Source organism: Apodemus sylvaticus, chromosome 6, assembly GCF_947179515.1.
Source record: "Apodemus sylvaticus chromosome 6, mApoSyl1.1, whole genome shotgun sequence".
NCBI classification, from domain to species: Eukaryota; Metazoa; Chordata; class Mammalia; order Rodentia; family Muridae; genus Apodemus; species Apodemus sylvaticus.
In genome coordinates, this window is record NC_067477.1 from 53133312 (window position 1) to 53146289 (window position 12978).

A 12978-nucleotide genomic window follows, 5' to 3' on the forward strand; every position below is an offset into this window, starting at 1 on the left:
CAAGATAAACTAGGTTATGTTTCACATTAGGAAAATTTCAGTTAAAATGTTTACTTGTATAATAAATGGAAGTATATAAATGTGAATATAGCAATTTTATTTGTGGTCAGAAAATCTTTCCTTTTCCCTTTCCCTCTTCCCTTTCCTTCTCCCCTCTCCCCTTCCCTTGTCCCTCTCCCCTCTCCCTCTCTCTTCCTCCTCTCCCTCTCTCTTCCTCCTCTCACTCTCTCCTCTCTCTAACAAGGTCTCACTGTGCAGCTCTGACTGGCCTAGAATTCTATATGTAGACCAGGCTATCCTTGAACTAAAAAAGATCCACCTGCTTTTGCCTCTAGATTGCTAGGATTAAAGGTATACACTGCCTCACCCAGCCTTCAAGTGTGTGTCTTTTATGCTATGGTTTGGGTTATATAAAATGCTTCGGATTCCTTGGCAAAGTGAGGTCCTGACTTGGCTGTTCTGTGAGAAGATAGATCCGTTAGAGTGTAGTTGGGGGTGCATGGTCTAGGACAAAGGGAGAGGATAAGGTGATAATTAACTATAGCTTCTGACTGGGAGGCTTTGCTACCCACTTGGTAGTCCTCAAAGCTCAGCATGTATCACAATCAGTGAGAGGGTCTGAACTGTAAACTGTTGTATCTTGCTAACTCAGTAGATCAGGGGTAGGTACAGTTTTACAGGTTCCCAGATATTGTTGGTCTATGGTGGCAGTGAGCCACAGGATCCTTTGAGTTCTTAGCGACGTTTAATTATGTAGAACTGCAGGTGTTCAGATACAGCAATGTAGATTTACAAACAACACGTAACTTAGAAATGTACATGGGAGCTGGGTGGTGGTGGCGCACGCCTGTAATCCCAGCATTCTGGGAGGCCGGCAGATTTCTGAGTTTGAGGCCAGCCTGGTCTACAGAGTGAGTTTCAGGACAGCTAGGGCTATATAGTGAAACCCTGTTTAGAAAAAAACCAAATCCACCCCCCCTCCCCCAAAAAAAGACTCAGGTTTCAAGAACCTTTTGATTGTGGATAAATTATGTGTTTGTGCATGTGTGTGTTGAGACAGAATCTTGCTGTGTAGCCCAGGCTGGCCTTGAACTCAGAATCTTCTATGTCCCTCAGCCTCACTAGTATAAACATATATCACCGCACTCAGCTCTGGATAAAATAAAATTTCCTGTATCTGTGTATATGTGTGTGTCCATGCATGTAAGTGCCACAGAGGCTAGAAGAGGGCTTCAGATGCCCTGGAACTGGAGTTACAGATGGCTGTGATGTGCCTGTTGCGGCTGCTGGGAACTGAACTCTGATTCTCTGTTAGAACAAGTGTTCTTAACCTCAGGGCCATCTCTAGCCCCATGGATAAATTACTTTTAAGACTTGTTTTTCATACCTACAAGAATAATTTCTGCTATGTTTCAGACATTTGTAAAGATGAAATAAATGGATGATATAAGATTTATTAAATGTAAGATAAAAAGTATGCCAATTTTGTTCACAGATTGACTGAAGTAATAGCTAGTGCTCCTAAAGGTGAACTGCTGAAGAGAGTTCTTAATCCATTACTTCGTGAGTACTCTTGCATATTGTACTAAGATGTTTGTGGGACAATACTTCCATAAATATATTTAAATCTCATTTTTTTTTCTTTTAAAAAAAATTAAACCAGGGGTTGGATAGCTGCTCAGTTCACAGTGTAATGGCCAGTGGTTTACAGCCACCTATAATTCCAGCTTCAGAGGATCTGGTGCCCTTTTCTGGCCTCATGAGTATCCACACACCTGAGGCATACATTTACACAAACAAATACCCATGCGTAAAAATAAAGCATTAATTTTTTTAGAAAAACAAGTTTAAAGTGATCTTTTGAGTAAATAAGTTTTATTTATTTATTATGTATGCAGCATTCTGCCTGTGTAGAATGTCTGTAGGCCAGAAGAGGACATCAGATCTCATTACAGATGGTTGTGAGCTACCATGTGGTTGCTGGGAATTGAACTCGGGACCTCTGGAAGAGCAGCCAGAGCTCTTAACCTCTGAGCCACCTCTCCAGTCCCCAGGGTTTTAGTCTTAAAGAAAGAGGTTTTATTTGTTTTATGGTGCTGGGGATTGGACCCAGGGCTTTGTAGTGACGAGCACATATCTATCACTGAGCCTCATTGTCCCAAAAGCTGAACATTTTTTATGTTGGTTAGATTTTATTTAAAAACAGTGCAGATGGGGCTGGAGGTGTAGCTCAGTTAGTAGAGTGCTTGCTTAGCATTTACAAAGCCCTTGCTTTAACCCCACCATCATATAAAAGTAGGCCTGGTCTCACACACCTACAATCCCATTTCTCCTGGGAAGCAGGGGGATCAGAAGTTTAAGGTCTTCTCTTGGCTTCGTAGTAAGCTCAAGGCCAGCTTGGGATAGAGAAAACCTTTTCTCACAAAATAAAAGCAGTGGCTGGAGAGATGGCTTAGGGATGAAGAGTGGTGACTGTTGCTCATACAGAGGATCTCGTTCAGTTCCCAGTACCACATGATGGCTCTCAGATATGCTGTAACTCCATTTCTAGAGCATCTGACACTGTTCTGGCCGCCACGGTCTCTTGTATGCATATGATGCAAATAAACTAATGAGCACACATACAGAATACACATAATAGTCTTTTAAAAATAAGAGTGGTATAGAATGTTATTAGTACTTCAGTGTTGTAGACTTCAGAGCAGTAGCTTTTTTTTTCAAATAACTATTTTGTTAATAAGCACTTGGTTTAGTTTGAATGTATGTATGTATATATGTATGTATGTATGTATTTATTTATTTTTACAAAATTTGTCAGCCTCGAGGCTGACAGCATCTGCCAGATAGTAATTTTTCTCTCCTCCTTCCTCTCCCTGAAAGCTTTGCCAAGTCCTTCTGTCTGTTTGATGGTGTTTTGTTTTGTTTTGTTTTTTTGTTGTGCCCTAGGCCTGGCTCAGCTAGCCTTGAACTTGTTATGTAGCCCAGGCAACCTTAAAGCCTTGGTGACCCTCCTGCCCCAGCTTGCCTTGGCAGGTTTCTGTGGCTTTAGAAATCATGTAGTTAAAATACTCTTGGCTCTTTCTTATTGTCTCCCAAAGCCTTTAACTCTTCCTTTGCATTTCATTGTACAGTTTAGGGTTGGGGTATTGCTTTCTATAAAAAAGCCTGCAAGGTCTTGATGAGGATTGCTTTGATTCTGTGGGGAGAATAGCAGCAGTCTTAATTATATTGAGTCTTCTGTGAACAGACAGTCTCACTGTTTATTTAAATCATTTTTATTTTAAGATTTTATGGTTTTTATATATAAATTTTATTCTTAAATGTCCATGTTTTCTTTTTGTGTTGTTTTTAGGACTTAAGCATTACTAGACATGGTAGTTCATGCTTTTAATGCCAGCACTTGGGAGGATAGGCAGGCAGGTTTCAGAGTTTAAGGCTAACCTGGTCTACATAGGTAGTCCTAGGACAACCATGACTACTACATAGTGAAAAACCTGTTTCCAGAAATTACATTTTAATTTGTTTTGTAGGGAGTGGACATACTTTTGCCATGGTATACAAGTAGATATCAGTCAAAAGGCCACATAGTAGGAGTCACTGTGGGCCCTCGGGATTGAACTCAGGTTGTCAGGCTTGGCAGTGACAACCTGTGCCTGTTGAACTATCTCACTAGCCCATAGAATTGCTTTCTGATTTACTTGAAAAAGATTTATGTGTATATGGGAGCACCTGCATGTATATATGTATACCACATGGGTGTTTGGTATCCACAGAGGTCAAAAGAGGGAGTCCGGTTCCCTGGAACTGGTATCACAGTGGTTGTGAGCTGCTGTGTGGTTGCTGAAATCAAACCAATGTCCTCCCTAAGATTAGCAAGTTGTTTTAATTACTGAACCATCGAGCTGGAGAGATGGTTCAGCAGGTTAGAGTACTGACTGCTCTTCTGAAGGTCCTGAGTTCAAATCCCAGCAACCTCATGGTGGCTCACAACCATCCGTAAAGAAATCTGATGCCTCTTCTAGTGTCTGAAGACAGCTACAGTGTACTTAACATATGATAAATAAATCTTAAAAAAATTTACTGAACCATCTCTCTGTTCCCCCCCCTTGATACTTATATATTTTGATATTTATATAAACTTGATTTATATTATCTTTCAGAGCTGATAAAGATCTTTAGTCTAGAAGACTGTTCTTTAGGAATTTTTAGCATACAGGGTCATACCTCTATTGAGAATAAAGCTGCTTTTTCTGTTTCAATCTGAATGCTTTTGAGTAACTTTTTTTTTTACAAATCTTTTTTTATACAATTTTATGTATCTATATTTGTTTGCTAAGATTATTTATATATTTATATGGGTGCTTTGTCTACACAGCAGAAGAGGGAATTGGATCCCATCATAGATGGTTATGCACTACCATGTGGATGCTGGGAATTGAACTCATGACCTCTCCATCTCTAGTTAATCTTATATATATATGCGTCGTTACATGTCTGTAACATGAACCAGTTCTCTGCTCATTGTGATCTCAAACTCCTCTGTTACTTCAGGTCTTAATTCTAATACCATTTGAAAAGAAGTACAATTTCTTTCAGTGGCCACTTGTATTAAGTAGATTGTTCATATTGAGCTATAACTTTATGTTGTATTTTAAATGTGAAGTTTTTTGGAAAATTCAACAATACTGTTTACTTTTCTCTAGCCTATGGGCCAGCTCTTATTGAGCACTGTCTTATAGAAAATGGATTTTCTGGCAACGTTAAAGTGGATGAAAAACTCGAAAGCAAAGGTATGTCTACATGATCTATATTTTGTACATTTGTTTCCCTTTTCCTTAAGTTCTTTTTCTTTTTTCTTTGAAGTTTTATGGTGCTGGAAATTAATTAGACTTAAGGCCCTACAGGTGCTTTAAAAAAATGTTCTACTGGCAAACACTTCATTTATTGTTTAGTTTTGGGTTTTTTTTTTTTTGGAAATAAGGTTTTCCCTACATTGTAGTCTGGTGTCATTGCGCTCTGAATTGTCCTGCCTCAAGCTTCTGGAGGTTATACATGTGTGCTGGCATGCCCAGCTCTTCCTTCTCTTTTTGCTTTTCTAGATGCATGAGTGTTTTGCTTCCTTATTCATCTGTCTGTTCAGTAAATGCTTGCCTGGTGCCCTGAGAGGCCAGACCTCCCCTAGGACTGGAGTTACAGTCCATGTGAGCCACCATGTGGGTGCTGGGATACAAACCTCTAAAAGAGTAGCCTGTACTGTTGAGCCATCTCGCTAGCCTCTTGTAACTTGTTTTTTTTTCTAGAAATAATTTTAGTTTTTAAAGTTAGAAGTGAATAATGGACTTACAAAACATTGATCTGGAATTGACAAGATGCCATGTATCCTCTTTGTCTCCAGTGACAACAGATGGTTGTGATATTTTTGTTATTATAAAATATTATAAAACTCTGGTTGCTTAATATTAGCTATATAACTATTTCACAGATTAAAATGTATCATGACGGTATAGTAATAAAATAGTAACTTTTTGGAGAAGGAATTGACAAAAAAAAAACAGAAATAAGTATATGTGGAGATTAGAAAATTATGTTTATGAGTAAAGTATCTTTTTGGTAATAGGTTGACCAACACATAATCCTATGTATGTAAACCAACTACACAAATGAAACAACTGTATCTCATTTTCTTAAGCACTTACATGATTTCATACATTACTGAATTTTTTTGTTGTTTGTTTGTTTGTTTTGAGACAGGGTTTCTCTGTATAGCCCTGGCTGTCCTGGAACTCACTCTGTAGACCAGGATGGCCTCCAACTCAGAAATCTGCCTGCCTCTGACTGCCAGAGTGCTGGGATTACAGGCGTGCGCCACCACCACCTGGCTGATTGTTTTAAGTTTTAAAAATTAACGTGTGTGTATGTGTACATGTGTACACGTGCCTGCCTGGTGTGTTTTGGGGAAGCAGGACCCATGCCTAGAATGTGTGTGGAGTCTTCTTTTTTTCCACTTTTATGCTGTGTTCTGGGGATTGAATTCATGTCTCCACGCTTGTGTAGCAAGCACCTTTACATATTGAGCCATCTCACTGGTCTGTTTCTTGTTTTTATTATTATTATTACATTTTATTTAGTGTGTTTGTGTGTGTGTTCAGAGGACAACTTGTAACAAGTTTAGTCATCTTCTACTTCCTGGAGACCTGACAACATTCCCAGTTTTATGTTTGTTTATTTGTTTTTGTTTGGTTCTGTTCTTTTTGTTTGAGATGGAGTCTTACTGTATAGTCCGAGCTGGTCTTGAACTTATGATTGTCCTGACTCAGTCTCCTTAGTGCTAGGATTATAGGCCTATACCATCATATCAGCTACCTTTATATTGTTGATTTTTAATTAATATTTTGAGCCAGGCATGGTGGCACATGCCTTTATTGTGGCCCTTGGGAGGCAGAGGCAAGTTGTTCTCTATGAATTCAAGGCCAGTCTGTTTTACATAGTGAGTTTCAGGCCAGCCAAGGCTGCATAGTGAGACCCTGCCTCAACAATAAGTAAATAAATACTGTATTATATCAATATGTCTAATATTAATGTATTAATATGCAAATATATGAATACTCTATTATGCTGATCATATGTTAATTATGTTGATTATAACATAATTGCATTAATTATTTTTATATTACATAAACATAATGAATTATAATATACTTTTTTCTATCAGAAGATTCCCTTCATGCCACTGTATTTTTTTAATATTCAACACAATATATATTTTTATACCAATCATAGAAATGATAGACATGTTTTTAAATGAACATAAAAAGATAAAGTCTTTTTGTTTCTTTGTTTTGTTTTTAGTAGAGCTTAAAATCTTGGCACTTACTGTGGTATAATTAATTATAATTATGTATTTTGGGAAGCAACCCAGAGCCTCTCAGACTTGGCCATTATGAGACAACTGCTTTGAGAAAGACGTTAGTTACATGGGCCAGAGGGGGAAATGTAATAATTATAATTAACATCATAATTATAATTATAGCATTATAACAATATTAATATGTTAATTACATTAACAATTATAATTAATTAGTGTTATATCAGCATTAATGTTATATAAATATTCATATCTTGATATATTAATATGTTGATATTGTTAATAATATATATTATGATGATGATGCTAAATAGTTGTTTAATGGTGTTATTCAACTTAATTGGTATTCTTTTTCCCCTTGTTTTTATTTCTTCTATTAGATATTGAAAAGATACTGGTTTGTGTGCAGAGGGCAGAAGACTATTTGAAGAAAACATCTAATTTCAATGGAAAGGTAGCAGCACTGTAAATACTGTGTGTTGTTTTGCATGTATCTATTTGGGGGGATAGGGGAGTGTGATAGCATTTGAGAGGCTAGACAAGCTGCAGTACTTAACCATTTCTATTTACTATGTAGGTCCTAGTGATCAAACTCAGGCTTGGGAGACTTAGTGACAAATACTTTCACTCATTGATCCATCTCACAGCTTTCATGTATTATTTTGGATTTTCAGAAATAAAATAATTTAAGGGTTTTGTTTATTGTATTGCGTGAGATTTGAATCTAAGGCCTTCTACATATGCAGTCATACTGTACTTTTGGGCTATACACCTAATTCTGGGATAGTATCTTCGATTTTGTATTGCTTCTTGTAAATATTTTTCTATTCTTTCTTACTTTATTTGTTTTTTTTGTTTTTTGTTTTTTCGAGACAGGGTTTCTCTGTGTAGCCCTGGCTGTCCTGGAACTCACTCTGTAGACCAGGCTGGCCTCAAACTCAGAAATCCGCCTGCCTCTGACTCCCAGAGTGCTGGGATTACAGGAGTGCGCCACCACCACCTGGCTGTTCTTTATTTTTTATAGAAAATACTGCATTGGGGCTCAGTATAAAACTAGCCTTGCCTGGTGTGCACTAGGCCCTGGGTTTGATCCCTAGTTCTGTCTAAATTAGGCATTTGAGTGCATTTCCATAATTTTAGCACTGGAGAGGTGGAGGGAGGCAGAAGAGTCAGAAGCCTTGTCCTGAATAACAAGTTCAAAACCAGCCAGGGATACACAAGGCCCCGCCTTTTACAAAACCAAGAAACACTAGTTGAGGAATTTGTGTAAACAAAAAAAGATTGACTTTTTAATTATGTGTATGTATATGTGTTTATATGAATGTATGCACAATGTGTGGTTACCCTTGGAGGCCAAAAGAGGGTGTTGATCCCTTGCAACTGGAGTTACAGGTGGTTGTAAGCCTCCTTGTGGGTACTGGGAACTGAACTTGGGTCCTCTCGGAGAGCAATAAGCAGTCTTAGCTGAACTGTCTCTCCAGCCAGTTGTTTTCTCTTTGACTCAAGGTCTTGCTGTGGAGCCCAGGATGGCCTCAGGACTCAACATTTTCCACAGCAGCCTCCCTAGTACTGGATTTATAGGCAAGACTGTACCTGAGAGAACATTCTGTCTTGAATTGACTTTAGAGAAGCATTCTTTAATTTGCTATTACTTGAAAACAAAATGGGTGGGTTATAATCACCTCAGAGCTAAATAATCATAGCATTACCTCATATATTAATATTTGTTTTCTGTATTCAAAATGTTTAGCTAGAAAAAATACCATTGGAATAGTTAGTCTTTTGTTAATTGTGAATATAATTGAGTCTAATACTAGTCTTTTGTTTTTTGTTCTGTAGGGCTATATAATTCAGAAAAGAGAAGTAAAACCAAGCCTGGATGCCAATAAACCAGCTGAAGACATACTCACGTAAGCATGTGCCTGCCACGAGTTGGCTTGCTTCATAGGATAATTAATATTCTTCACTGTGATATTCTCAATGTTTTACAGGTATGAGGAGTTTCATCCCTTCTTGTTTGCTCAACATTTACAATGTCCATACATAGAATTTGAATCATTTGACAAGGTGAGTTTTCTAGTTCTGTTTTTTGTTTGTTTGTTGGTTTGTTTGTTTGTTTTTACTAATTAGCTTGACATAACTTGTAAGAATTGTTTATGCTGTCTTGGGGTTGTGGATGTAGCCAAATGTGAGTGCATGCAAAAAGTCCTGGATTTGATCCTTAACACTACAAAAGAAAGAAAAGGAAGGAAGGAAAGAAATTGAGAAAATATTCTTGCCTTGAAGTTGCTGTGAATCTGGGGATTGATTAAAAATTAACACACTCATAGGTGCAATGATTAGAAACAATTGCTGCCATTTTTATTAAAAGATAAGACCAAATAATTGATCTTAGTTGTATTCTTGACATTGCTAGTTGTGGAATAGGTCTCTGGAAAGGTGGTCAGGTAGAGAGAGCACTGTGGTATATAACGGGCTAATGCTGTGTGTGTGCAAGGTGAAGTAGAGACCATGCTTTTTTTTTCCTTAAAATTGTTTGTCTTTTTTTTTTTTTTTAAATAAGGCCGTGGATGAATTTTATTCCAAGATAGAAGGTCAGAAAATTGACTTAAAAGCTTTACAACAGGTATAGTATCATTTAAAACTTTTATATTAAACTAGTTAGTCAGAGTGCTTTCATTTAAGAATCAGATGCCTTTGAGAAGTCTGAGACGTTGTGTGGGAGCTTTCAGATTAGGTCCTCTAGAACTGGAGTTACAGATAGTTATGAACTATCATGTGGATGCATCTCTCCAGCCCAGTTGTTTTTGAGACAAGGAATCACTGCAATTTTGGCTAGCCTGACACTAAACATATAGACCAAATTGGCCTCAAACTTGGAGAACTGGAATTGAAGGCATGTCACTATAACTAGCCCTTAGTTTATGATAAAAGCTCAGGGGTGGGGCTGGAGAGATGGCTCAGCAGTTAAGAGCACTGACTGCTCTGCTGAAGGTCCTGAGTTCAAATCCAGCAACCACATGGTGGCTCACAACTGTCAGCAATGAGATCTGATGCCTTCTTCTGGTGTGTCTGAAGACAGCTACAGTGTGCTTACATATAATAATAAATAAATCTTAAAAAAAAAAAAAAGCTCAGGGGAGTCTCCTGGAGAAGTATGCCCTCATTACTCCACCCTCACCCCTACTATTCTAATTTCAGATCTTTTAAATGAAATCTAGTGGGAACATTAGTCTGTTATATACCCTGATATGACTCAGCATATTAAAGCGTCCTAGAGCTTCTCAAACTTGGCCATTATGAGTTCTGAGAAGCATGTTAGTTACATGAGCCAGAGGAGGAACAATGTGTTTTCTGTACTAGGTTTCTTCATCATAAACTCTGTGCTATTTTTGTTAAGCTGCTTTAAAGTTGTCCTTGTCTGATTTGTTGCATGATACCTCAGTGAGGATTTTATAGTCACTATGTTTGGAGCACATTTGATCATGTTTTTAGATCATGTGCTGTAGATCTGTTTTATAAACTGATCAAAGTCACTTTTGGAAGAGATTGGATTTTTCAGAAATACTAGTAAGGGGGCTTCAGCCCTACGAAGAACAGTTGGCAACTTGAATGCTGAGAATGGGAGAAATGCTTCCTGAGGGAGGCTTCTGAGTTGGTCGTCCAATAATCATATACATTCTTGCCGTATTATGTAGACTGACTGAGCAGGTTCTATTTTTATATTTGGGAGAGAAATAAAGAAACAATGGTTAAAGAAAGGCTGTGAGTTTGGGGAGAGCAAAGGGGATGCAAGTTGGGGGTGGAGGAAAGGGGAAGAAGATGTTATTTCAAAAAAGTCAAAAGTTGTTATAAAAAAGCTAAGCATAACAAAAATATGTGTGCAAAATTTCAAGTTATGTGAGTGCTTCTACATTCTTCCCTTTGGCTTCATAATAGTACAGTTTCTAAGCACATAGTTAAATAAATTGCATGGTGTGATTGTCGCATCATGGCAGCACTTTGACTAGAAAGCAGATGTTCAGAAGTCGTCGTCCTCCTCCTCCTCCTTCTCCTCCTCCCCTCATTATTATTATTAAACATTTTTTGAGACAGGGTTTCTCTACATAGCCTTGGCTGTCTAGAAGTCAGAGATCCTTCCTTGGCCTCTGTCTCTTAAGTGCTGAAGACACACACAGCTATCTTCATTTTTAAATATGCATTAGAGAAATATTCAAAGGGTTTGAGATACTTAGATTAGGACTGTACAGCTGGTTATGTGTATACAGCTATTTTAAAAATCTGAAACAACTTTATAATCTGAAATAGTTCTTATTCTAAACACTAAGGATTAACGATATCAAACTACACTAGTAACTTTTTGTGGTAATCATTGTGAGTTCTTTGAATAGTTACCACTCTTAAAAAGTAAATCTTTTAGCTATTTCACCCAACATTTAAATAATAAATAATTGACATTGCTATAAAACATTAAAAATAGTCCTCAAATTAGTAATTTTGAAATGTAAGTCCCATGTGGTAGTGTGTGCCTGTAATCCCTGCTGATGAGAAGTGGAGGCAGGAGGATCAGAAATTGGGATAATGAGTTTGAGCCCAGCCTGAGCTACTATATATGAGATTTTCTCCCAAACAACAAATCCAACTCTGACAGATAAATTATGTCTGATAAAATGCTATATAGGAGGTCAAACAACCTCACTGAACCCTTGTATTATGTGAGTAAAAGGTGTTCCAAACAATCCTGGACTATAATGCTGAGAGAACATCATAATGTCAGTAAAACAGTAATTGGTGCTTTTAAAAAGTTGTTTTTAGGGGCTGGAGAGATGGCTCAGCAGGTAAGGGCACTGACTGCTCTCCCAGAGGTCCTGAATTCAAATCCCAGCACCCACATGGTGGCTCACAGCCATCCATAAAGAGATCTGATGCCCTCTACTGGTGTCTGAAGACAGTTACAGTGAACTCACATATAATAATAAATCTTAAATTAAAAAAAAAAAACAATGAGGGCTGGAGAGATGGCTCAGTGGTTAAGAGCACTAACTGCTCTTCCAGAGGTCCTGAGTTCAAATCCCAGCAACCACATGGTGGTTTATAACCATCCATAATAAGATCGGATGCCCTCTTCTGGGGTGTCTAAAGACAGCTACAGTGTACTTACATATAATAAATAAATAAATCTTAAAAAAAAAAAAAAACAATGAAAGAACACAGGAGGGAAAGCTTTAAGGAAAGCCCTCGCGACTTTAAAGAAAAAAAAGGTTATTTTTAGATGTATTTTTTTGTGTGTGTGTTTTGCTTGTATGTATACCATATGTGTGCCTGGTGCTCATGGGGGTCAGAAGAGGGTGTTGGATTCCCTGGAACTGAAGTTACAGCTGACTGAGTCACTTGGGTCCTCTATAAGAACAGCAGGTGCTCTTAATCACTTAGTCATTGTTCTAGCCCCTAGTCTGTGCTTCAAAAGAACTTATCGGGAGGCTGGCAAGAGATGGCCCAGTGGGTAAGGATGCATGCCCCTCCAGAGTCCCTGAGTTAGGTTCATGGCACGCACACTTGGAGGCTCATAACTGCCTGTGACTCCAGTTCTAGGGAATTTTAACCTTGCCTGGACTTTGCAGGCACTACACTTATATACAGAAATCCACACACATGCACACATGAATGAGAATAAAATACCAGATTTATTTTATTTTGTGTTAGTGCTTTTGCATGCATATATGTGTGTGTGCCACATGTATATACAGTACCTAAGGAAGTAGCATACCTGCTTATGGGGTGCTGGGAGTTGAACCTGGAGCCTGGTTTGCAAAAACAAGTGCTCTTAAGCACTGAGCCAGCTCTCTAGCCCCAAGAATAAAACCTCCAAATGCATATTTTACAAAAGAATTTATAGAGGTTTGAAGAGAACTAAGGTGTTAAGAGCACATACTGCTCTCGCAGAGAATCGAAGTTTAGTTTTTATTACCAGCATTGAGCTGATCAGAATCACCTCTAACTCCACCTCCAGGAGATCCAGTATCTTCTCTGGCCTCCATGGGCACCTTCAGTCCAGTACATTCACACACATGTAATTAAAATAAAATTTTAATAATAAAATAATAAATAATAAT

The 12978-nt window shown here is 38.0% G+C and overlaps 1 protein-coding gene across 1 annotated transcript in view; it reads left to right on the forward strand.

The window, feature by feature from the left end:
* Positions 1–12978, forward strand: part of Nemf (nuclear export mediator factor) — a 48502-nt gene that overhangs the window by 6067 nt on the left and 29457 nt on the right. Inside the window, exons 6-11 of the mRNA XM_052185748.1 lie at positions 1496–1563; positions 4704–4790; positions 7246–7319; positions 8705–8775; positions 8857–8932; positions 9429–9491. Coding sequence (XP_052041708.1) covers positions 1496–1563; positions 4704–4790; positions 7246–7319; positions 8705–8775; positions 8857–8932; positions 9429–9491 — 439 coding nt within the window. The remainder of the gene's footprint in view (positions 1–1495; positions 1564–4703; positions 4791–7245; positions 7320–8704; positions 8776–8856; positions 8933–9428; positions 9492–12978) is intronic.